Source organism: Varroa destructor, unplaced genomic scaffold (genome assembly GCF_002443255.2).
Source record: "Varroa destructor unplaced genomic scaffold, Vdes_3.0 BEIS01000001.1, whole genome shotgun sequence".
NCBI classification, from domain to species: domain Eukaryota; kingdom Metazoa; phylum Arthropoda; class Arachnida; order Mesostigmata; family Varroidae; genus Varroa; species Varroa destructor.
Window position 1 is genome coordinate 16,752,274 of NW_019211454.1, and position 25,047 is coordinate 16,777,320.

The following is a 25,047-nucleotide window of genomic DNA, read 5'->3' on the forward strand; positions in this document are numbered from 1 at the left end:
ACTAGCTAACTCGCTTGCGGTCGCGTGTTCCCTAGCCGCCTTTAGTTGGCAGACGTGAACGTCCGCTCCGACCGCTGCCTTTGCTGGCTCCGCGTTCTGTCCACTCCGTAGCAGCTGTAACAGAGGTGCAGCCGTGGCGCCGTAACGCAGCTTGCCGCCGTTGCCGTGGTGGTATTTGACGTAGGGTCCGAGGTCCGTGTGCTTGCTTATGCTCCTGCGTGGCTCTGGCTGATGGTGTCGAATCGAGCCGTGTTGTTCGCGAGTGGCGGAGTGGTCTGCTCACCGAGCGAGAAGCGAGCTCCCTCTGTGCGCCGTCTCGCCGCTGTGGGGAGCTTCTTACAAAGTGGTGCCTCGGTGTGAAGTGGTGTTCCGTTTGTTGTACATTACTTTGCTCGGGTTCAACTGCTTCGTTGGTTGATTAGATTTTGCCAGCAAACGAAAGGTTTTCCGGCAAAAGAGCTCTGGGTTTTTCGCAGGGGTTATGTGTGAATTTTTCCCGCTGCTGTTGGAAGTTAACGCGTGTGTTTTTTGTGTATTATCGATGGTTCGCTTTCCATTGGTGGGAACGAATCTAGTAAGAAGAAGAGAAAAATACGCACCCTTATAGTACTAGTAGGAATGCTGGGCGTTATCGATGGAGGACGATTTCGGCGTAATGCTACCGGCCGAAGTGTTTTCCCATGTTCGTAGGTCATATTCACTTTGTCGAGTGTGTTCTGTGTACGTTTAGCATTTCGTGAGTAGTACCATTCGTCAAGCTAGTATAGGCTGATGAAGAATCCTCGGTGAGCAGAAACGAGAGGGTGTAAATCCGCACGGCATTCTTATGCACAACAGCCAACAACTGCGAATGTTTGTAGATGAATGAGTGGGACTCTTTCTTGAGTGTTACGTCTATGGAGTCAACGATGTTTGGCAAATTCGATGCCAGGAACGGTTACAAGTGAAGCAGCGGACTGATCAGCTAAAACATGCGCCCAAATAAATAACAATTAATAAGCGACTAGACAACGTTACAGCTAGAAATTCATACACAGGCAAACAGATCGATCGACAGAAATAATAAGAGAAAAATTTCAAAAAGAAATGCTGAAAACACAGAACTGCTAGTGATTGCATTGTTCTTGGTTCTACCATATTGTCGCTCTACCGTGACCGACAAACTATTGTTTTTTGGCAGTTTCATAGTTGATATCGGAGTTTAGTTAAATTCCACTAGTCTTCATCGATGTTTCAGTAGAGAAAACGGAGTTAACATCAGCAGAACAGGAGCAGTGTCATCAGGGGCAGAAAACATGGGGTTGTCGCCACCCCATTGTCCATGTTGGCTGAGGCATACAGGACAGTCGATAGAGTCCTCATCATTGTTGGTGACCACAACTTGGAACGTAACTATTGGAGCCGTAACTGACAACATCCAATAGGCCTTACACCAATAGTGATACTGTTTAAGACACGCGGTTGACACGGCGCCAGATGAGATAATTCGCGCCGGCCATTCCGTGGCACGATTCAATGTCGAAAAAAAGAGCAGAGTTCGCGTGTCATTCGCTGAACAGCTGAGGAAAAGATTTCGGCTGAGAAAGTGCTGTGTAAATGCAGGCCTTTGGTGCTTAGTGCAGGAAACGTGTCTATACAGGGGAGTAACACAATCTCAAACAAAAATCGACCAAGCAAGAACATCAGATAAACACGAACGTTCAAAACGGACTTGATCTCAACGCAGAGCCAAACAGCGCGGAACAGGCTGGTGACGCACTGTCTTCGCTACCTGTTAGGTTAACTGTTACAGTAACAGAAAACAGCATAGCTGCTCTATCCTACAAGAGAGAGTTGTTCTTTTTGATTATTTTGTGGACCAAGTGTCGCCTGTTAAAAAGACCTAAGACCAAGACAAAACCTGGTATTGCTTCACTAAGCTGCGAGTTTGTGTGGAGAAACCCGCTACTCGCGAACTCCAGTTGTCCAAATCTTCGCAATTCGTTGGACGGCGTCGATAGGCCACGTGACAACAGCCAGTAACAGGCCCGCACCAAACGCTTCGAACCCACTTTGACGGACCCCGTCTATACCACGGTGAGTAATGCTATTTTAACACGAGCCGAAGGGAGTCTAATACAAGTAGATTTCTGTGCACTTGAATGCCGAATAGATTAGTCTTTCAGCGGTTGCTATCATACCGTGGGTCTCGCAGGCTGAGGCGTTAGAGATTTGAAGCCGAAGCAAGGACCCTGTTTTTAGGAAGTAGCTTTGCACGACCTACGTACAACAGAGATAATGTAAAGTGGACGCAAAGAATATGTTAATATGCTACTTCGGGCGGCTAGATTGAATAAAGCCGTAATTTATATCAATTTTTTCATAGGTTTTAAGTCTCTGACTTATTCAGATATGTGTATGTGCAGCTTTTTGTAAACGTCCTTTACCACTCCGTCGTGGCGTACACGAGGCAGATACTCATTTTCGTTGACGCTCCAGTCATCGGAGTTAGAGGAATAAAAAGCGCGACTCAAATTAGGTCAGCTCGTAAACCTTGTAAATTTAATGGGACCTATGTTGATTGAACCTGTCTGCACGTCTCAGTGTCTTCCACTATAGGACCAATATTGGAATTGCTGCATGCGGTCCCGGTATTTGTCAAGACAATCCAATTTAGTATTTTTTATCGGTTTTTCAGCTCCGTTACAGTAACACTTTGTAGCGGTACCGAGCAGATGTGGTATTATCGTATAAACGTGCACTCACAGCCGTGCGACAGTGCCAGTATACGTAAACACTAAGGGCAACATTGCATAGCCTAGAGTTAAAAGTGCGCAAGTCGAAAAAAAAGGTAACTTCATTCTTCATGAAGCTCAATTTGTTGTTTCAATAACACAGGTTAGTTTTTTATATGTAGAATTATGTGACGTCCATTTTGTCAGGACACTCCGAGCACCGAGATTCTGAGCTACCTAGATCCACGTGAAAGAATAAGAACGATGCCAAAAACGTCATTCGCCTCCCCGTGCATGTCACGAAGCGAACGGGTCATTTTGACGGTCGGTACACGCTCAACGTTGCCGCCGCACCTTACTTACAATATAGTCTTGGGTACCTATCGTTTTTACGGTAGTCCGAGGCTACAGTACCAGCATTCATTGAAGCGGCGAAAAATAAATTGACGCTTGAAAGTGCCGAATCCTACATTCGGGGAACCTAAATTAACAATCCAACATTATGCAACGTGCAATGGTACAATGGTTACACAGCATTAGCGCAAATTGTTAACGTTGTCGAGTATCTATTTTGGACGCGGTTATCTGTCACTTTTATAAATATAGAGACGTTGTTTTATAGTATTGATATCGAGTGTTAGTTACTGCTATTCAGTGCGTACGTACAATCAATTTTGAAATATATTTCTCTCTTATAAGGCATTAAGTTTTTATATTATAACGTAAGAGTACTATAATTAATAATAAAGGGTTAAGTAGAACTTTCTAAAAGAAATTTAACAACTTCAGCGGATTAAAAGTATTCGTATACACGATACACCTCGTACATTTAGCTACCATAAACCCGAGACGAAGACGCAAAAAGAATGACCATTTAGCTATTGATGACTCATTCCTTCGGTGTCAGGACCTAATTAAACCGGTCTTGGCTCATATACAGATTCCGTAGCTAGCAGACTCGTTGTAGTCCTATCGGTCTGCTGCCCGCTGTTGTCCTTCTTCCTGATGAGTATCGTGTGTAGTAAATCATCAGGTTAAAAATTGACCGCCGGGCAAACGAATTTCCGAATCATGAGCATTCGTTGTGCGAGAACTTGCACTACTCTATTCACTGAACGTCGCGTGCTCTTTGTTCGTTAACTTATTTGTAGAAAAACTCGCTGCCAGCGAGTCTTCCCTCTCGAAGAGATAATCATATGGATTCACAGCCGCCAGCGAGAGTAGGAGCGGTTTCAGCGAAAGGAATTTCAAGGTTATCCAGAAAAAGTTAGTGTTGAGTTCGGGAAGAGGTGTAAGTTCGGGTATGTGTGTCTGGGGTGAGGTTAAGTCATCATAGCCACCTCAGCTTCTAGTGTTTCAGCTAAAGGCTGCCTACTTAATTTGTTATGTAAATCTAAGAAGCCAGCTGTAGGAGGCGGGTGTGAGGTGCTCGCATATCCATGTGAGTGCACTTACTAACGCTTACTAGGCCCTGCAGGGAGACAATCCTCGAAGCCTGAAAGGCCATAGAAAACAGCAACGTCTTACGGCAATTGCGTTACCACGAGTAATTCGCTGTTGCCGCGCGACACTGAGATTGGTTTTAGGGGTAAATGTGTGCTAGCTGAGGTTAGGGGTCAATGTGAAATAGAAATAATAGACTTAGATAGATGGAAAGTATTAGCCGGCAGTGTCGATTTTCATTAAAGTTACAGGTTATGATACTGCGCACACAATTTGTAGGTCCGTATGTGCGTGTCTGTATGTAAGAGGGCTCTTTCGCACAGAATACCGAAAGCCCTAGCCTTGATGGTGTGACAAGAAGGAACTTGTCCGGTGGTTTCCGTTTTTAGTTATTGGAGCTAAACTGAGAAAAAGCTTTGCTTGGAAAATCCGCCGTGGCCAGCGAGCCGAAAAGAAACAAGGAGTGATATGGCAGGATGAGCCTGCCCTACTAGACGTTTGGTTTAGCAAAAAGTAGCTGCCATGGCTATCGTCGTGCACCATACACGCCGGTATGATATAGCATGGCCGTCTGCGATCTGGAGGGGCGTAGAGAGGTAGGGCACGAAGGATGTGGGCATCAAGAAAAAAAAGAACAACTGAAAAAAGAGAGAATCAGAAATATCTGTACAGTGGGATTCTACAGGAGGCCTGGCTTCGGCAGTGATTCGACTGCCGTCGACAGCTGAAGCCGAGATGCTAAAACCAGGTAAAGCAAAGCCGCGCAACGCAGCGAACAGGCGAGCGCAGAGAAAAACGGCCTTCGAAGGAAAGGCCAAGGGGAGACGGGGAACGTCGAGAACGGGGAAGAGAAGTCGAGTGAGATACATCAAAATGGAAGGAGAAAAGACTGACAGCAACGCCAGCGCGAGCAGGGTAACCAAACGAATAGCATAGCAGCACCACATTGTATATATATGTATAAAACTGCTAGTACAGGCAGAGCACATCACGGTATTGCCACCAAAGCGGCAACGAGGAACTGAAGGAGGATGCGAGACGCACAGAAATCTAGTCTAGTTATGACAATATTGGGATCGGTGAAGAGATGTTGGTGAACAACGCGGAACATCTTCACAAGTGCTAGCTCCTGCAATATTTGAGGGGTCGACTGGCATCAGGACGTCTGGATTGGGGATATCGGAACTCGGCGTGCTTTCACTGTTAAGGCCCTTCTTCGATGTACTGTTCTTCATAGTGTGGCTGGAAACACTAAGGAAAGGAAAATATTCGGGGACAGGCTATGATAGGAAAACAAAAAAGATAGCTCGGTCAGGAAGTGGGAAGCGCGTTTTATTATCTAGAGATAGCGAGCCCTTCGTTGTGAGTAGTAGGCATATCAGCGCTAGTGACTACCTGCGAATAAGGTGCCCAAACAGCACGAGCAGTCCCGCGACAACAGCTGTGGCGGCATCAACAGCAACACTTCTTAAGGGAGGGGGAAGGTAAGGGTTACGTAGTATGGTACAGAAGCCTTTCCCTCTTCTTACTTTCTGCCCTTGGTCTCACGTACTTTCATCCTTAAGTTGGCAGACGGGGCCGAAATGGGGGATCGAGTTCAGTTGGCGCCAACAGCAAGGAATGGGAATATTGCTAGAAAGCGAGCGCGACGAAGCAAGACCCCCGGGAGAATACTACTAAACTACTATTTTCACTCTGGTTTCTCTTTCTTGCTACTGTCTATCTGAAAGTGGCATTAGGAGGTGGTGCTGCCACTGCTTTAAGCGAAGCCATTTTCCTCTGCAGAGCATAAGAACGCCTGTTACTGGAAACTCATAACATGGTGTTGCTGTTCCAGTTACAGCCACTTCTGCCACCGTTGCTCTCTCTGATCAACAGTGGCCGCCGTGATGGATACGATGGCGGCGGGGTTTTCATAGGCTGTTCCCCCAAAAAAGCCCTTTCGCCGGGCAGCCAGGCACTTTGCCGTACGTCTTCATACGTCTATACACACCATTGCCCCATACACAGGTATTCTATCCTCTTCAACGAATCGACGTAGCGCTACTGCGCGTTTTAGGTCCACCGCTGTAGATTATGCCATAGGCACTGATCTCGTGTGGTGCAACGCATAGAAGGAAATTCCAGGAACTCTGTGCCCTTCGAAAAAACGTGTGCCTTGCTTTTGTGCCAGTACTCCCGCTTGCCAGCACATTCTGTTAAGCACCTTTGGCACACGTCGATTTTATAACGACGATACGGAGAGTTATTTTCAGTGAAAGTATGTATGGGAAGATAAGAAGGCAAAGTACTTTCAACAAAAGGTAGGCTCATAGAAAGGTTAGCGCCAGCCAGTACGTTCTACTTACTTAAAGTTTCGGCTATGGCGAGCGCGGACTTTGGGTGTTCGCTTTACGACAGGCCAACGGGTAGAACGTCGACTCGTTTGAAGTTTGTTCTTATAGGTGCAGTAATAGAAGTCATTTTGACATGCGCGAACTATCTGGCTCTTAGAAAACCGGCAGTGGACTTACAATTAGTCGTTCGTTGTTCTCTCTCAGGTCGTTGGCTTTTGCCCGTTGGCTATTTTCTCTCCTGCGTCTTTCTTGTGATTGTCCCTTGAACCTTTTCCTGCTACTATTTTTTCTTATGAACTATATAACAGTTTAGAGGAACGCACGACTGAAGGTCTGCAGCGGCCAGCCATCCATCCCTTGAACACAACGAATTGACGTGACACCGTTGCCCGGTTTAGGACCATCCTATTCGTACATTACATACGTAAGGCTATCTCTTCCTCTTTTTGAAGTGTTCCTTTCAGTCTAGCTTTACCTCGCTGCCTCTAGCCCCAGCCCTTCGGAAATCTCGTCTAAAGTCGTCCGTGTCTGAGGAGCGGATTCTCTTCAACACTATGCGAGCCGCTAAGTTACCTAATCGGCAGGATCCCGCTCTACTGCCCTGAGTCTACGGTTTGTTGCTGGCTGATTCACATTAGCTGTTAGCAGTGACTAACTTCGCTTGTTTTGCACAGTCGAAGCTTCGTGTCTACATTATTTCTTTGTTAAGACAAATGCTTGTACTTGGCCACAGATATTGTTGGTAGATGTTCACGTCGATCTGCTAACCTCACTGCCAGGACTATTACCCATAATACAATTATTTCTTCAAGTTCAACGAACGGTTTTCCACTGCGCCGCTACTCTGATCGCAATTTTGAAAAGTGTACGCTTTCCTTGCTCGCATATTTGTCCTTCTTTGTACGTCGACTGGTCACGCGAGCAGCAACGCAGCAAAAGCAACCTGCTCTCTTGCTTGATCAGACCAACTTCTCGAGTATCGGCACGTTGATACGGATCTATTCTGGCCCAGAGGGGTGTGGAGGAAGTCTCGTTAGTGAGTGTAGCCTGTTGGGCCTTGGCCCCAAGAAGCAGAAAAAGCAAAGAGGGGCAGCCTCGTGCGGTGCTGACCATACCACGAAAGTTTTACTTATACTAGGGAGCGAAGTAGGGTTGTAGTTTATGTAGTAGCTAAAGCGAGCGTTGGTGTAGATCGAGCGGTGGCTGAGTTTCATATAAACCGAGAGCACGCCGGCCTCCCATACGCCGGGCTGAGTCATCGTAAGGGAAACTGGGATGCAAAATGGAACGAGAACGGCGCAACGGGTGAGGGTAAACGGTCTTTTCGTTGAGCACTGAGTAGCTAACCAACAAGCGGGAGGCAAGAGGTGGTAGAGAGCTCATATTGAATTATACCGCAGCTCATTAAAATTGGATGCCTATAACTGCCAGACACCTGTCTTCCTGCGAACACGTGGCCAGAGCATTCTCAGGAAAAGCATGTAGCCAAAGAATCTAGTCGGTCTAAGCCGATGCCGGCTGGTTGTGTCGCGGTATATTATTGAATTGGTACAATCAGCTAGTTTTCTTTAGCTTGGTTTATTGATAGCTATTGGAAAAGGTTTGGATATGAGGATATTTATACTAATCATGACTACAGTACATGATTTGCCCATGGGTGCCCTGTCTAAATACCTTCTCTTTCAAATGCTGCGTGTTTCAGCGGCACCCTCGACACCACCAACTGCTTAGTACGGCGGCTCTCTCATTATTCATTTAGTCAGGTGTTACTACTTGGCCTCGACCCATATCCGAAGGCTGTTCTTTCGGCACAGAGCAAATGTAGGTTGGAAAGAAGTACTTAGAGCTATTGCATGCCCGCCTTCGTAAATGACCGCTAAATATGTCAATCGCCGAATTGCGGACCGAGAAATCATCAGAAGCATCTCTTCTTACCTCCCCCCCCCACCCCACGTAGTTCGGTCATTCCCACTGCTGCCAAAATGCAGTGTCAGCAATCGCCGAGTTCCTCCTTTAATACTTTTCTCCCGTCCTGAAGCACTACATTTTCCCTTCCGCCACCCCCATAGCTGAAGAACCCAACTTCGTTTTGTTGTCTAATTAGTAACCCAACAAATGGCCGAAGCATTTGGTACGTTCAAGTTTTAACGAGAATACACTCCGTTCTCTCCACACAAATGTACAAACCAAGATATTCTGAAAACCAAAGCACACTGCCGATAAAGCGATTCCTTCTATCCACATCATTGTTAACGCGTCTTCTTGACGGTGCAACGGCCATAATCGCCGTTTGTGTTATGTTCGACATTGAGTGGGAGGGGGAGGACAGCCTGAACGAAAAAGACTAGACTAAAGACGGAAGTGAGAACAACCTGACGGCAAAGCTCCTTTCGCGTATTTGCGGTTGGACGGAGGGGCATAAGAAGCTCATTTTGCTTGATGCAGTCGCTGCCATCTTGTTTCGACTTGCCCAAATGTCCGTCCACCGTTGATAATTACAAGCGTTTAACAATTGGCATTAGCCATGTAGTGTTCGGTGAAAAGGAATCTCATATCAACACCAACGTAACAGAGAGAGGCGCATTACTGCAACGATTATGACTCCTGCAGCCATATACGCACATATTTCCATAAACTAGTTTAGCACCTATACAAAAGTAATTCTTCCGTTACTCTGCTGATTCGCCATTGTAGGCGCCACCTGGGTAGTCTATTTTCTGCGCGTAGGATCTCGCACTCAAGCACACGGACACCTAAACGCCGATGCTGCCTGCGGATCTTACTGCGTCATTCATTTATTGCACGCACAATAGGGGCCAGTCGTACGACATAATGACTTAATTTACATTACAGTAACCCAGCCCACCAGACCGTCGGTTAGCTTTTTCTTGGTCTGTTAGTGGGACAATCACGATTGTAGTAGTCATTGACAGTAGACAGATAAATGCCGTTCACGGCGTCACTCTCCCATCGTACCGCCTCTCATCTACCGTCTCACTATGCTGTCTCATCGCGAAGCTTAGTTCGGTAGTTCACTCTGCCAGGGCAACACTGAACTGAGCAGGCATTGGCCGGCCATTTTGTCAGGCTATATTACCCAGGTCACACTAACAAGACTAACGAGGGGCACAACTGCAGATGTTGGCCAATGCCAGCTCAATGTGTCCTTTTCTGGGCATCTCTGTATGTATATGAATGCGCGCGCGCGCGCGAACAGTGATGCTTTCCTACAGTGGGATCAGTGAATATGAAACACGACGAACAATCAGAAAGCGATGCTAGGCAGACGTGACGCTGAAAATGAGAGGAAAAGGGACAGGGATAGAAAAAGGAAGAGAGGGAATCTGTGTATCATACTCCTGTCGTTATTGTTGGGACCGGATGCGTAGAGGTTGTTTTTTCTATTCTTTATGATAGAGTTGGTATTCGGGGGTGCGATAGGAGATAGAATCAGGGCGGTTAAATGAATGTCTTTAGAAGGTGCTTGTTGTCGTTTATGCTTAACGGAGCAGCGCGGCGGTAGGCTGCCAGTTTCGCCGGTGGTAATACTATGTTTCTTATTGAACGTTATAGAACTATGTGTTGCACTAACTATCGCATAGCCAATCTGCGTTAATGTCAACTCGGATGTGCGATGAATCTTGACATGTATTTAGTTAAACAGAAATATTATAACAGCAAAAATAGAATTGTCAACATCCGCAACTTAATAAATCGGTAACTTCTCTTTACATGAAAACGTAGACATCTATAGCATACGGCCTGTTAAGTTTCCACAATCAAGATAACTGGAGACTCGCTCCGTCACACTGTTCTGCATGAGTGCGCTGTTATGTTGACTTTTTATTCAATTCTATACCTAGCTGTTTGCCCCATCATTTCAGTACCTTCAATACCCCACTCTCCTGGGGGGGGGATCGGTATGCACGTCACCCTCCAAACCACTTTTTCGCTTCCTTTTTTTCTCTCTACCCATCGCTTGTCAGGCCTTCGCACCGATTTCCGCTGGGCTTTCTGCCGTCCTTACCATTCATCCTCCATCGAGTCCGGCCTCGGGGCACACTAAGCTGGTTAGCGTTTGTACCTCTGGGGCAGAGCCTCTACAGAGCCGCTGCACCGTTGTTGCCGACGACTGGTGATGATGTGAGACGAATACTGATTTTGCACACGACGGTAGCGACGTCGGTGGTGTCGTTGCATTCTGTCTGTGCCACCGATGCTGCTAGCAAGCAACCAATCCGACAGCGGTTACTAGGAAGGCAACTGCGTATCCGTCGTCCCCACGGAGCAGCTCTTTAACCCACTTATCGAGTACTGTATATCGGATACTATACATACACCTAAATTATCTTTAGCTCATTCAGAGGTTAAGCTGTAGCTTCTCATCAAATACCTGCTCTAATCAGCCTTGGCCACAGCCCATTGTATCAAGAGGAAACCTTCACACTGTATTCTCTCATTAGACCGTCCATCGCATACAAGACACGTTTGCGACGACCCTAAGCCTCATTTGTGGTTTCTCCTTTTGTTCTACCATCCTTCACTCGCGAATCATCTCGCGGTACTCGCTTCTCGCGGAAATGTCTGCCCCGTTCTAATTTTCTCTCGTTGATCGTTTACGTGTACGGACCATGCCGCGTTTGTATGTATATACAACCCGGCCAACAGGTATCTCTACAGTTGTAGTATCAAACCAAATCATAATGTTACTGAACAGCTTTACGTCGTGATGTCCGCGAATCGAGAGCGTGTCCTTGCAGGTGTTCTGAGCGCATCTCCTTCCCATCTATTCTTCTTTATCGTCTCTTTTTTTCCATCGGAGATTTTCCTCGGCCTCACCTGCAGCTTCGCGGTTTGCTCTGTCAGCAGCGAAATCAGATCCAAAGCGGAGCCTACTAGAAGTGAGTGAGACTCTACTGCGTTGGGCGATGTTCGCGTCCAAACTTGGGGGTGTTACGTTCATATAGTAGATTACCTCGTGTGTACTTTTGCTATCTTACACGATATATCTATTAAACTGGCTGAAGCTCATAGTAGCTCAGTACCCAAACTAGCGTATACTCGTCAACTACCTTCCCCCTGAATGTCCGTTCGTTGTTCCGTGCGATTTATAAGTTCAGGGGCATACAACCGGACCGTTTGTGGATAGCAAGCTAGCTACTCAATAGCGGTAGCGCTATGGCTGTTAGCACCGGTAGCGGCAGCAGCTTCCGATAGACGGAGACTGTCTGACTACTGTGCCAATGCGCCTGTCGGTTGGGGTCCTTCCTACTTATTCGTTTGCTCACCGCGAATCGTATCTCTTTTGCCTCTGACTTTATTGCACTTCTTAAAGTAGCTATTCATGCATTACAGTTACTACCGTTGTGGCGCTGTAGCGACGTAAGCATCGTCAGTGGCCTTCGACGGCAATAGCTTCAAGAAGCGGTTGCTAGTAAAGCTGCGACCTAGGGCTGCACTTAACAACATTCAGCAGCACCCCCTCCAACGCGATCTACCCTATATGCATTGCGTTCCTGTAGCTTTCGTAACCGCCAACGACTGGATGGCACTGTGATCTGCGCTCCTGCAAAATACAGAGAGGCTGGCCTGGTGACTGACACTGCTGCTGCTGGGGCCTCTATACGTTGGGGCATGCGTGTAAATCTACGGAGCAGTCTCGAATAGAAGACGTAAGAAAGTGACTTAAGAATCTACACAGAGTCCCAGTTATTATGCGAGTCTCGGTACGCAGCCTGTTAGGCGCCGATTGCTGTCTGCTGCTGTGAGTTATCCTGTAAATTTGCATCAAAAATGAAAAATACGGACGTGAAGAAGCGAAAGAGAAAGGACAAAAAATAAAAGGCACGTTAATTGGAAAAGGTTAAGCGCATAAATCACGAAAGAAGGAACTAATAGCAAAAGTAGTACAAAGCCCCAAAGGCGAGTGGCGGTGGATCTCATTGCAGTGGTCGGTCGTTACATAGCTGATATAGCTTTCTTGCTTCAAGTAACTACTTGCTTTCAGGGCGAAAGAGCCCGCGAGATCCATAATGTTCTATCCGCAGCTTAGATTTTCCGAAACTGTGATTTCGGATGGACGGTTATTCGGTACGAGTTCTCCTTGACGAAAACGCTTACACCTCTCACTGATTCGCCGTATGTTGGCGCATGTGTGCTTTTTGCAACGTCGTAGACAAATTCGCAATGCGTCCCGCGTAAAATTCTATGTAAACACGATTGGGATTGCATAGCGTGGCTCCTCATGGTCTTAAGCATCTGAAGAAAATTTCTGGTCCATGGACGTTACGAACCTCCGTCAACCTATTCACATCCTCCCAAATCTGTTTTTCCGGTTGGGTAAGGGGCAACATCACGTGCCTAGGACTCTTGACCTATAGTTGGTTTACTGTCTGAGAGGTACTGCATTGGTCTTTGCTAGAGTTACGACGGCTTTATTGTTACCTGCTATCCACGCACCGCTAGTCCTGTTGCGTTTTTTTCCCACAGCGCTCCTTTTTTCTGTGTACATAGTTTTTCTGGTTCCGGAAAACCATAGCTCCCGGCGTGGCTTCGTGAGGCTGACAAGCTAACTGGATGGCCTGTGTTCAACCTGCTTACCCAAAGGCAAGGAAGGCAAGCGGGAGGACCTAGTTAGTTTGGTTCCACCGAAATATGACGTTACAGCCAAACTTGGCAGATTCGCTTCTAGCGATGTGCTTGATCGTTCTATCGGTCTGGGCAAAACGGAGGCAGGCGGGCTAGATGGAGAGGTCAGACGGCCTGAGGGGTGAATATAGAAGCCATGAACAAACGACCAAAAGGGCAAAGAACGAAATAGCGGAAGTGTGGCACGAAAAAAAACGAAGGACGAGAAGGTTGCCTACGATCTCTATTCTAGCTCAAGCTTTTAAAGAAACCTTTGCGAAACTGGCAGTGAGAAGCTAGGTCAACCAGAGCAAGTCCCCATCCTTCGACGTAGTTTGTTGCCCGCCTAGAGCAGCTTGTTTGATGTTCAAAAGAGCTGATCTGAACGGACCAAAGGCAGCTTTGCCTGAGTAAACCAGGCAAGCCTACCTGGGTTAGAGCAGCTACCCCAAAGGATAACAAAAGTCCGAGACGACGAGAAAGGCACCTACCAAGGCAGGCACGGGGGCACCGATATACGTCGGCACCAAGACAGCTCATCACCGTTCTTTGCTTCATCATTGGCACTTCTCCACAAGCATTCATCCCCACTGTCCATTTCATCTTAGATCAGCACTCAAGCCACCTACGCGCAAATAATTGATTACAATTTCAAAGGACGCGTCCAACCGCCACAGGAAGCCCCGTTGCTGCATTCCGCGTCTAAGTGTCTCACTGTGTGAACCTCGGCATCACCGGTCATGATCTAGGAAATCCGCGGCTCTGGTCCCTTTGACTTATGGCGAGACAGAACCGATCTTTTGCCGACACCTACTTAACGAACGGTTTGTCCACCGCCTTGACTGCCTGCACTTGCAGCCTCTTCAAGGCGAACATCTTTTTGATGCTCAGCTTTTTCGGCGTTTGTCCATTTTCTCGTGTGTGCAGGACACGCCCAAGTTGCCTAGCAGGCAACGTTTCTTCTGTAGATTTGTAGTTTCTGCTTTCTGGCACATGCGCAAGAAGCATGCGAAGCAAGTTGACAAATGGGAATTACAAGATGCAAAGATGCGTATACATGTAAACGCAGTGATATGAAAATTTGTAAAAAATTATATAGGAAACGGCAAAATTGTCCACTGAAATAAATTAATTTGTGCTAATCCGCCGCGATGATGGCAGCGTTATAAGCAGGATCAATTATAGCAAACAAACAACATTAGAACGCATTTATTGTTTATTATTTATTCGTTATTTTGTATTACTATTATCATTATGTTTTTGCTATTACTGCTATGAGAGTGACTCTGTTAAGCTGTCTATGGGGTAAGGTAACAATAACTGTCAGCAAAGCATCAAAACGTGTAGCCGTCATCGTGACAGTAATTAAATAACGTTATTCACGCATACGAGTAGTGGATCACAAACGTCCTCAAATCCGGACCTAATAAAGGATATCATCAGCTGTGTACGTTAGCTGACCCTTGGCGTTAATTTTATTATTGCTACCTCCTTATGCCGTAAAGGGCCTGATTAAGTTTGGGAGAAACGCGTAGCACCGGAAAAAGATGGTTTCGAATTTGTCGCAAAGGATTCACGGGTCAGAGGCCGCTTTTAGGGTATGTTTATGGTAAATACTATTGCGTAGTAATTGCTCGTAACCCTGTTCGTGTATGAGTCGTACTACGTACTGCAACTACGCGACCTGTTAAACCAAGCCGTAATCTATTGTCGTTTCGTTGTTCTTAGCAGTACAAGTTGTTATATCATCATAAACTGACCGAGGAACGTCGATTGACCAGAAGCCCTTTCCGTGTTAGTAATCGCCTATCCCCTCATACGTACGCACAGGTCTGTCACTGATATGTTTGATTGGATTAGAAAGTAGTTTGATTGAAATAAGCAATGCTTTACATGATGCCACCAAGTGACGAAACAACACTAGGCAAAAACAACATTTCCCGCATTCACTTAAAGCCCCTTTATCTGTCTTAATTAGCCTCATTCCGCTACCGGTGCCCTCGCCAGACCCCCAACCCACGTAAAATAGATACACGGCATTTTGTATCTTTATATGCTGATAATATTAACATAAATTCTTTGTGTTTTATATCCAGTGCAACTGCCGTAGCTTTCGAGGGCGACTTGTGGCCCATCTCTACATAAGTAGCTGTGTAGCTACATACGGTTTTGAACCCAGATCAGAATAGATACCAGATACATTGTTATATAGTCATTTCGTCGTGGTAATTAGATTTGTAATTCTTAAATAACACATAACACACCCCTTAATTACTACGGAAGCGTTTGAGAACCCTTGCTCTGACTTGCCGGATTTCGTCGGGTTATAGAGCAAGTTCCAAGAAAATAATAGCGGTATGGATTAAACTTGGTTTTTCAGGCTCAATTCCCACTCCCCTTACGTTCGGCGAAGTGTTCATCGAGTTGTTAATATCACCTCGGCGAAAAGACTTTAAGCTAGCTTGCCCTCTCTTGTTCCTTTGGCTTTATACGTGCTTTAATTACGCCGCAAGAGCCTCACGCTACGCAAAGATCCACTGTTCAAGTATTAGAACAAACGACCAAGCCAGCACAGCAGTAGACCACTGTAAGTCATGACAGCGGTGAATTGTTGTGAAGAAGCTTTTACAGCCAGTATTTCACGCAGAAACATTCAAGTCACAAAAGCTGATACGTTCTTATGCTAAATTACGTGTAATTTTCTATTTAATTAATAAGTAACTTCTCGAAAAAAATTGGTGATACAGTTACCCTGTAGTGTTTCTTAAAGTTTAAACATATATATTATGGAATATGCCATTAAAATCAATGCGATGTTATTAAACTCATTTCAAACAATAATAGCAACAAAGTGACATTAACAATGATGATTCAAGTTTGTTGGTTTCAAAACACCCCTTATTTTCCATCAAATCTTGTTGTGGCAATTCCAAATTTCGCATTTATTATTTCCATTTTGTTATATGATCCTAATGTTTTCACCTACGGCAAGGGCAAACATTTGCCATCAAGTGTATGTTCTTATAAATTTTCGGCGTTAGAAATTTTTCGGGCATCTGTCTGGTGAAAATTATTAATAATAATTCCTAAATGGTTTTGATAAGTATACAAAAATGGTGTGGTATATTACCTGACATCTGACGCCTCCTGTCGAAGACTAGTTAGACAATATTACCAGAAATGTTATCGCTATCCCGAAGAGTTATACGATTATTCCAGGTGCCATAGCTAAATTAAACGTGATAATAAAGATCTCTACATCTATATGTATCCAATATCTTTTCCTATTCTTCGTCTTTCAGGGAAGCGTCCCGCTATGCACGAGACGTCACGGCGAACACGGCAAGCGCATGCCGGCGGGCCAGTCACTACCACTGTAGACGAACTTGTTGACGTTGACAAAAGCAGCGTTTATAACGTTGTATTGACGACAAAAAGAGCTATTAAGAAGCAGAACAGTGACGGGAGAATCTGCGGCGTAAGGGCAGAGACCGCCAAAAATAGAAACAGCAAGCCGCATTTTGGCAAAATTGTTAACAACTACCCCAACACCCATAACAGCAACAACAAAAGTACCAACATTATAAGCAACGGCCGATTCATCCGTAGGAGCAGTAAAACGTGCAACGAAGGCATTTTCAATATAAAAAAACACCCTATTTCATTCGTTGTCACTTATTCGACGAAAGTTACAATTGCCACATATAACATTGATGGCAGATCACACTCCCAGGGTAAGCAAGTCGAATCAGCGACCTCATCGGTGAAGTCTTGAGCTGCAAGAGCGCAGGCCAGGCAAAGGGAGCTCGGCTCTCGAGTCCACTTCATGAAGTCCCACAGACTAAAACCCGAGGTTGAAAGCGATCTCGAAGTTGAAGACAAGTACGATAACAAAAAGTCTCATAGACATAGAAAAGTTGCTACGAACGCAACGGACGTCACTGTTGTGGAAGTTCGGCAGCAGACATTAGCACAAATATTACACAAAGAGGGATCCCGGCTATAAGGGCAGGCGCGAGAGTGACGTGAAGCAAGACGTCAAGCCATTCTAATCGAAGGAAGAAGACGAACATCACGAAGTGCGGTCCTTAGCGGTAAGCGAAGCAAAAAAAGAATTGGCTGCTGTGAACGCTGGCGAATTCGGTGAGAAATTTGTCAAGCCATACCACTGCGGCGTAATAACTAATACGACTTTGACAACGATTAGCCGTCGTAATCTACAGTGTCACGGTGCAAGAACAGCGCTGCGTTACGGGGCCCACAGCCACCAACGACTGTGAAATGCCCTATAGAAAGCAAGGTCAGTGATTCAATGTGTTATTGCCACAGTGCCTCTAGATAAATATGCCCAATATACAAAAACGTGCCGTACTGCCTTACTAGTTAAACAATGCTTCAGACATGTGGTTCCCACCAGCACAAAAAACAATGCGTCTATGCCCGCTTTTTAACCTTGACCGTTTGCCACGTTCTCAAGTTTGTTAAGCGAACATGTTACCATTGCGCCATAAACGGGACGACTGAAATGTAGCAATAGTGGAAAGGCGCCCTATGGTAGTGCATTGTCTGCTTGCTAAACGTAGAGATATGCGAAGTGATCTAGGCTTGAGACTGGGCATAAACGCACTTTGTTTAATACTAAGAGGCGCTAACTGTCTGAAACAATGCGTTACGGAGGCTGTACCCAACATGAAGCTAGACACATCTATGACGAATACTAAAGAACGGTAGATCAATGATTATAGTTGCAGAGCAAAAAAGATGAATTGACATTAAACTAATAGTTTGACCCAAGTTCTTATGATGTTATCCTTTTTTATCGAAACATACCAATTAGAATAATTATATTACGCGTACTAAACATAGAATCGGATTAGGACCAAACACTAACTGCTTCTTGCCGGCGCTGAAGTCCTGTTTGCCTGCTTGGTTCAGGTAACAGATATAACAAAGGGCAAACAAATGGGAAAAATATTTCCGATACTTTTTTAACTAATGCCTTCGCTATTAGGAAGGACCAAAGATCCTGCTTCCTATGCCAGTACAACGAATATCTAAACGACTTGGAAATACTGACCGTTTATAACCGAATTCTGGGCCAAACGCCGACTGGCAGTGGCACTGAAAAACGAACAAGCAAAGGGAATCCAGAAAGAGGTTACGAAGAAAACATATTTGCCACTTGTTTGAAAACGACGCAATACCGGGTATACCAAATATTGTGTTAGCACAGCGTAAACAGAACTATTTCTTTCCCGCCCTTAGTAGCCTTATTTGCTGTATGCTTTGCTTATCCGTTTGCCCTTCCAGTCTCCCCTATCCCTGACTTCCTGCCCATTACCTTTAGCAATTTAACTCTGATTCGTGGGATTCTAGAGTCAGGTCGTCACCACTCTCTATCGGCTTCGGAACGATTACGTACACTCAGGGCCGTTGAAAACAGGTCGAAAACTCGACGCATCAAGATTAGATGAAATCGACGTTAAGGAAATCAAAATTAGAAAATTTGTCCGTAGTCGATTTTCAACAATAGTTCAAATGGTGCGCGCGCCACCACGAGGCGAATTATGAAACCCAGCCATGACCATAACGATATCGGGACCGCTGGTAGCCAAATCGGTGCGCGGTTTAGAACTGCCCAGAAGCGTCTCTCTCAACACGAAAATCTCTATCCTTCGAGTGATAATTAGGGATGTCGCGTAAGCGTTTTCAACTCGAAAAGAATCAAGAGGGCCAGAGAAATGAAAGTTATGTGCCAGGTTAGTTGCGGGTTTGACGACTATGACAAGGATCGGGCCGTATTATGAAGGGTGGTTTAACGCTCAAGAAAGCTACACGAAAACTGACAGCTCGTACATTGCAGCTCCAATTCTCAATATTCATTGAGGACAACATTAATTCCTTCATCTGGGGCTAAAGTGCTCTACCTTCATAGGCGACCTTTAGTAGTCGGGTTTTACATTGTCCTGTTTTACGGGTCCTAATTAATACAAGCAGGTGAAATTTCTGCGGAACAGAATGCGTTTTCAATGCAATAGGAAAAATGAACCCAGTCAAAGGTCTTACCTATCTTTTACCATTGCTTGTTTTGTTTCTCCCAATTTGAAAATATGAACTTTTTTTGTGGATTTTTAGAATTATGAATTAGAGATTTTTGCAGTTCAGTTATTGACAAACGTGCTGAGAATTATATAGAGACACAAGCCAAACCCATATTTATGGGGGGGGGGGGGGGTAGCTGAACAATCGAAACAAAATTGATTAAAAAAAATAACGAATGATTAAAGTGCCAGACCATAAATTTTCAAAATTTCTTTTTCTAAATTTTCTAGGACCAAAAAGGTTTTGCTATTTAGATTCGTTTGCTAGAGGACCTCAAGTAACGGATTTATGATTAACTCCTAATTTTGGTTTACATGGATGTCTGACAGTTTCTTTTATGATATGAAAACGAGGTTAATTTTTCTTATAACAATTAACATTAACGTATTTCAACACAATTACCCTTGAAACAAAGTAGTTTTGATGTGATTTTAATTTAATCAACACGATATATGAGCGTGCTTTATTTAATCCGGCTAGATATAACAGAAACTTCAATACTTTTTTTTGATTTCGAAGTGCATCATCCCCCCATTTGACCGGAAAATTTGCTAGACTCGTGCATTGTAGAAGGGGGAGCAGAGTTCGTACTTCTGAACCAAACTGGTCGGATTACTTTGTCTTCAAAAACCACTATAGTTCTACTAAATGAAGGGGAACTAATATTGTTGGCACAAGCATGTTGGATCAGGAACCTATAATACTGTACAAAACCTATTCACGAGGTACTGATACACGGTAAGTCGTTCTGCAGTATCCATCACGCAAACACTAATCGATACAGAAAAGAGTCTAGAACTTATATGCCATGTTGAGCTAGGATCGATTAAAGCTAAAATTTATAAAGGAAGCCCTATTTCTTCGTTACATAGAAAAGTTTAGCTTCAGTAATTGTTGCTTCAGGTAGCATTCGTCCTCTAGTTCATGGATGTTCTGTGCAATGACCGCTTGTGAATGCCATGCAGAGTAATAGCGCACCGCATATTCCGTTTCATACTGTATCAGAGAATACACGTACTCCAAACTGCCGTGGTTGAAGGCTCCTTAAAACTTCATTCGTCACAGCCCAGGCAAGAACTAAATAAGTTTTCGGAGAGAGCAGTTGTGCGGTTCATAAATGTACAGTGCAATGCAATCAGACGCATGGGTTCCCTGCCCATGAAATGCTTTGGTAACTGTTTTGTGGTAACGCATTTGCCTTCGAAACTCAACTGCACGTAAGGTGACTCAGGTTCGAAATAAGGCATAGACGCATCTTGTTTCATACTCGAAGGGACTGCCAGTCGTATGAAGTAATGTGTAACTAGAGCGATGCCAGAGGTAAAGCACGGGATATGTGCTTTTTAATGACATCATTTATGAATAATACGCCGCACAAAAAAGAACAGCTCTGTAACTCAATATGGAATGTAGTTCTCAAATTCACGATGGGCTTACATCGGAATCTAAGTCCATTTTTAGCATATATCCGTAAAAGATATCTACAGCATACTATATAATTATTCTACATGTTACACCGTTGTGACTGCCTTAATTAGTCAAGAGCTACCGGTCCTTTGGCGCTCTTTTGTTTGACGAAAATATACACAGTGAGCAATCCTTTATATGCCACTTACTTCGTAAATATACAAGGCCTTTACTCCGGACCCCTTTCTCAGTTTTTAACTGCCAATGATGATAATACCTTTAGCAATTTTCGAGCCTGATCGGCAACAGTTGCATACAAAATCAGATGAATAGGTCCATAACGCGCCTCTATTTCTTTTTAATGAAAAAACATATTGTGAACGGCAACACTGATCAAAACCAAAAGGCCTCCAGTTTTAATCCGTTATTTTACAATCTTCCCTAACAAACCATTTCCTCAATCATTTAGCTCTAACCACTGAGACCTTTGCCACGAACGAGCCAACCAACACGGCGCAGCTTCTGCAGAAGGTTTTCTTTGCTTTTTTTTTTTCAGAGTACAGAAAATGTTTGAGTTTTTTCTATCGACGGCTTCTGTGCAATTATTATTGCATATAAAAATTATATGCAATGTGTTAGTTTGTTTTCCTCGACGTCGCCAGCAATAAATGCGAGGATAGCGGCAGAGGTAAGCAACAGTTAGGTAAGCTTTGTTGGTTCGCACGGGAACATACGTATCTACATTGGTACAGCAATGTCCGAATAGGAAAATGCTAGCGCGACCTCCACGATCAAAGGGTAATGCGGTGTAGATCCCAAATTCCACAAATCACACCTGCGCGTTTCTCAGTGATATAGTAGGCCGCCACAGGGCAAAAAGTGTAATTCAATTACATCTAAAACTCGGCCTAGTCAAGCCCCTATTTTTGCTTTTGTCGCATGCGTCCGCGGACGAAGTGCCGTCCGTTTTAGCTGTGGGAGGAAGGGTGATGGACCCTGACAACACGAAAAAAATACACTTCTGATGGGGTAATAGGGGTTGCACCAGGCCTGGCGGAAGCAGTTGTTTCTTTGCTAGCGACTCTTTCGTTTGTTCCTAATGTACCTAACTAACAACGATTGTAACGACTGACGAGGTTGTTCCTAACTAACGACTAATGTTTTAGCTGGCGCCTGACGTTTTGATGTAGCATCATCGTCTGTGTGAACGTTACTATTAAACATTGAACATCACTATTGCAAATTGAAGGTAGAGAATTTTGCTTAGTCGGTTGGTGAGGTGGGTATGAACCTCAAAAGAAAATGTCCAGTTTTATCATCCAATAACCAATGAACGGAGACGAGTTAATCCGTTTATTGAATGGATACGACCAGTGACTGAGAATGAATGTGCCAAAACGATATTGGCACAATTTAATGTTTGGTGGTTAAATGATCCTGCGAAAATTTGTACCTTCCATTTTACACAGTGTCTTTTAGCCTCATCAAAATAGTGTGGTCCATAGGTGGCATAGAGAAAAGTTTTCAACAGATATAGTGAGTATTAAAAGAAATATGTCACCGTCATGCAGATGAAATTCAACGAAGCTTTATTTTTTCTAATAGCATATAGGCTATAAATGTAGAAACATGGTCCAGAACTAGCTATCTGCGTGAATAAAAAAAATCCATTAATAAATGGCCGTAAGAGGGAAGAAATTAATACTCAGGAAGATAACTCTTACTAAACACCGGTCAACTAGTATCTAATCTCCTCCCGGCAACCTCCTCTCAAATCTTATAGGCTTTTTCGTACATAAACATAGGAAAGAAAAAGCTGCCTGCTAGGATTTGCGTAGGAACTACGAACTGCCTACTGGGATAGGGCCATCATGTGTTAACTGAATAAGCACAACCAGTTCTCTATATGTACTAAACCTGGCAGAAGTACATTGCAAAGGACCGAAACTGAGGGGCAAGGATATGTGAATGGTCCTTAGGAATTTCTCTAGGGAATCTTGCCATCGTCCTCGAAGCACTGGCGTTTGTGTCATCTAGCTTTTCACAGCTCTATCTAACGTCGTACGAATAAGTATACAAGTGGAGCGAACAAGCACAGTGGAGGGTTCTCGGCCATACATCGAATAAGGGTTAACTTTACAGGCATGCATCCTTCGAGTGTCTGGAAATAGGCCATGGCTTCGGCGGCCAGCTGAGCTCGCCCTCTTTGTTTGCCTTGACGTGACAACAAACTCTATAAATGACGTTTATAGAAAAGGAAAAAAACTCCTGGCTCCTGCCAGGTGTCTGCTATACAAATGTCACTGGTAGATCTTCGACACAAAAGTCAGATAGGACCAGAAGACTAATAGTGTTGGCAAAACGAACAGCCAATGGAGTCAACTTATATAGCTGTATACGCTGGTTAGGATCTTTTGATAGACTGCGATTGTGGCAGCATTTTCTCTGAACATAGGCAGGATGCATTTGGACTAGACTCTCAAAAAAAACTGTCAGGAAATCTAGTGTAACATTTTATCAAGCTAATACTAAACTCGCTATGATTTTATGATGATAACTTTGATTATGGTAGATAAATCATAGACGCGTTTGTCACTATCGTGTCGTTTTTATAAAACCCTTGCAAATATAGGCGCAAGCAACTGCGTGTGGAAGTCGATATCTGTTTGGAGTTAGTATGCTGAAAAAGTTAGTATGCAGAAGCTTGCCGCAGAAGTGAAGTACACCTGGAGGAGAGGTTCAATAATAGGCAAGCAGAAAAAGCAGAACTTGTACACCAAAGAATTCCAAGCAATTTCTTTTTAAAGGAAAAAAAAAACCTTTAAAGCGCTACATAGGAAGTCAGTCATATATCGCTGATACTACAAGTAGTCTTCTACTCGCGTCGGCTGCGATCGTGACTAAATTTAACTTTCCGGGTCAGCGCTATTGTGGAGTTAGTTGAGAGAACGCGTGCTTTCAATTTTTGCCGTACAGCGTTACGCCGTCTGATCCAGCCGAAGAGCGATAAGCGGCTTGTACCGAACACTGGAACGGCACATGTCATGCATTTCCGATTTATAAAAAAAAAGTATCCTGCGAAAACAGAACAGAGTGAGGCAGCTGATGATAAACAAGGAGAACTACTCAGCCTGCTCTGTTTCTTGAATCATACTTATAGTGCGATTGAACGGTTGTATAGACAGATACATTGGGGGTAAACATGTGGAGAAGCCAGTTATATAGATATCCCTTTCCTATGGTTAAATGTTACGTCCTTGTCGTGCGACGGCAAAATAATAATGATAATAGCAATAATGAGAATGGACGATTTATTCCCTCTCGATTCTTGCTTTCCTGTATATTCAACGATTAGTATGAGCGAAGATGGTTATAGGCGAATTCGCGTGTCTATCGGATACTGGTAAAGGTGCCCATGGAACAAACCTCGAAGCGACACACTGAATCTCACTAGCCCACATTTTGCTAGCTGGATGTTTTTCCCTTGTTCTGACATTACGCATCTAGTCGTGCTAATCAGGGGAAATTTTCACTAACTGCTAATTGAATCAAGAAGCTAACTGGGGCAGATGTCGAGGGAAACCCTAACAAAGTATGACAAAAATCTTCGGACCGAAAAAGAGCTAGCAGACGCGCCTGGGTGCTGTTCAAGTGGAGCCTTCCAGTTTGAGTTTGTCAAATAAACCTGGATCTGACGCCTGTTGCGCTTTTACTGAAGTGAATTGAAATAGACTCGTATGGTACAACCAGATCGGGCAGCTGCGTGTTTCCACGATGGGCAGATTTTATTACGTTATGGCTGTGTATGTTACTGCACCCAGGGTTATGAAGACCAAAAAAAGGAATAGCTTCATAGGACAAAAATAGTGAGCGCAGCAGGAAAATTAATTAACTTAATAATCGTTATTAAGTGAGCTACTCCAATGGTGTTAATATTGCCTTAATAGTGGAAGTATTTTTAGGGCATCTGTGACGGAAGCGGTAAATATTGATGGGCAGAAAATCTATTATATTCGAATGTGTCATGTTTTATAATATCTATCTAAATTCATAATGGTATGTAAAACTAATAATAGTAATAATATGATTAATGACAAATTAATGAGATCTAATTCGATATTATACTTTGCGATTAGGTCCATCTGCCCTCCTGAATAGGTCTATTGTGGCCCTACTTGTAAAACAAATACAAATAGTAAGACATCATTTTCTTGATCAGGAAAGCTTATTTTATAAACAGTCGGCCTGTCGAGACGGTGCATTATATTCTACTAGAAATAAAATATAAACAAAAGGGCCAGGATACCACAAGCAATTCTCTTGCTTGAAATAAATAAGCTATAAGCACTAAGTGGGATATCATGTATAGACCGACTTCTTATATATACTCTTCTTTTCTTCTTCTTTCTTTATATATA

The 25,047-nt window shown here is 44.1% G+C and overlaps 1 protein-coding gene across 2 annotated transcripts in view; it reads left to right on the forward strand.

Annotated features, from left to right (window-relative positions):
- The first annotated feature begins 205 nt into the window (after positions 1–205).
- dlg1 (MAGUK family member discs large 1) overlaps positions 206–25,047 on the forward strand; it is a 133,204-nt gene continuing 108,362 nt past the window's right edge. For both annotated transcript variants that reach the window (XM_022787664.2, XM_022787666.2), the window contains exons 1-2: positions 206–2,076; positions 16,423–17,420. In XM_022787664.2, the coding sequence (XP_022643399.1) occupies positions 17,402–17,420 (19 nt within the window). In that variant the 5' untranslated portion in view covers positions 206–2,076; positions 16,423–17,401. The remainder of the gene's footprint in view (positions 2,077–16,422; positions 17,421–25,047) is intronic.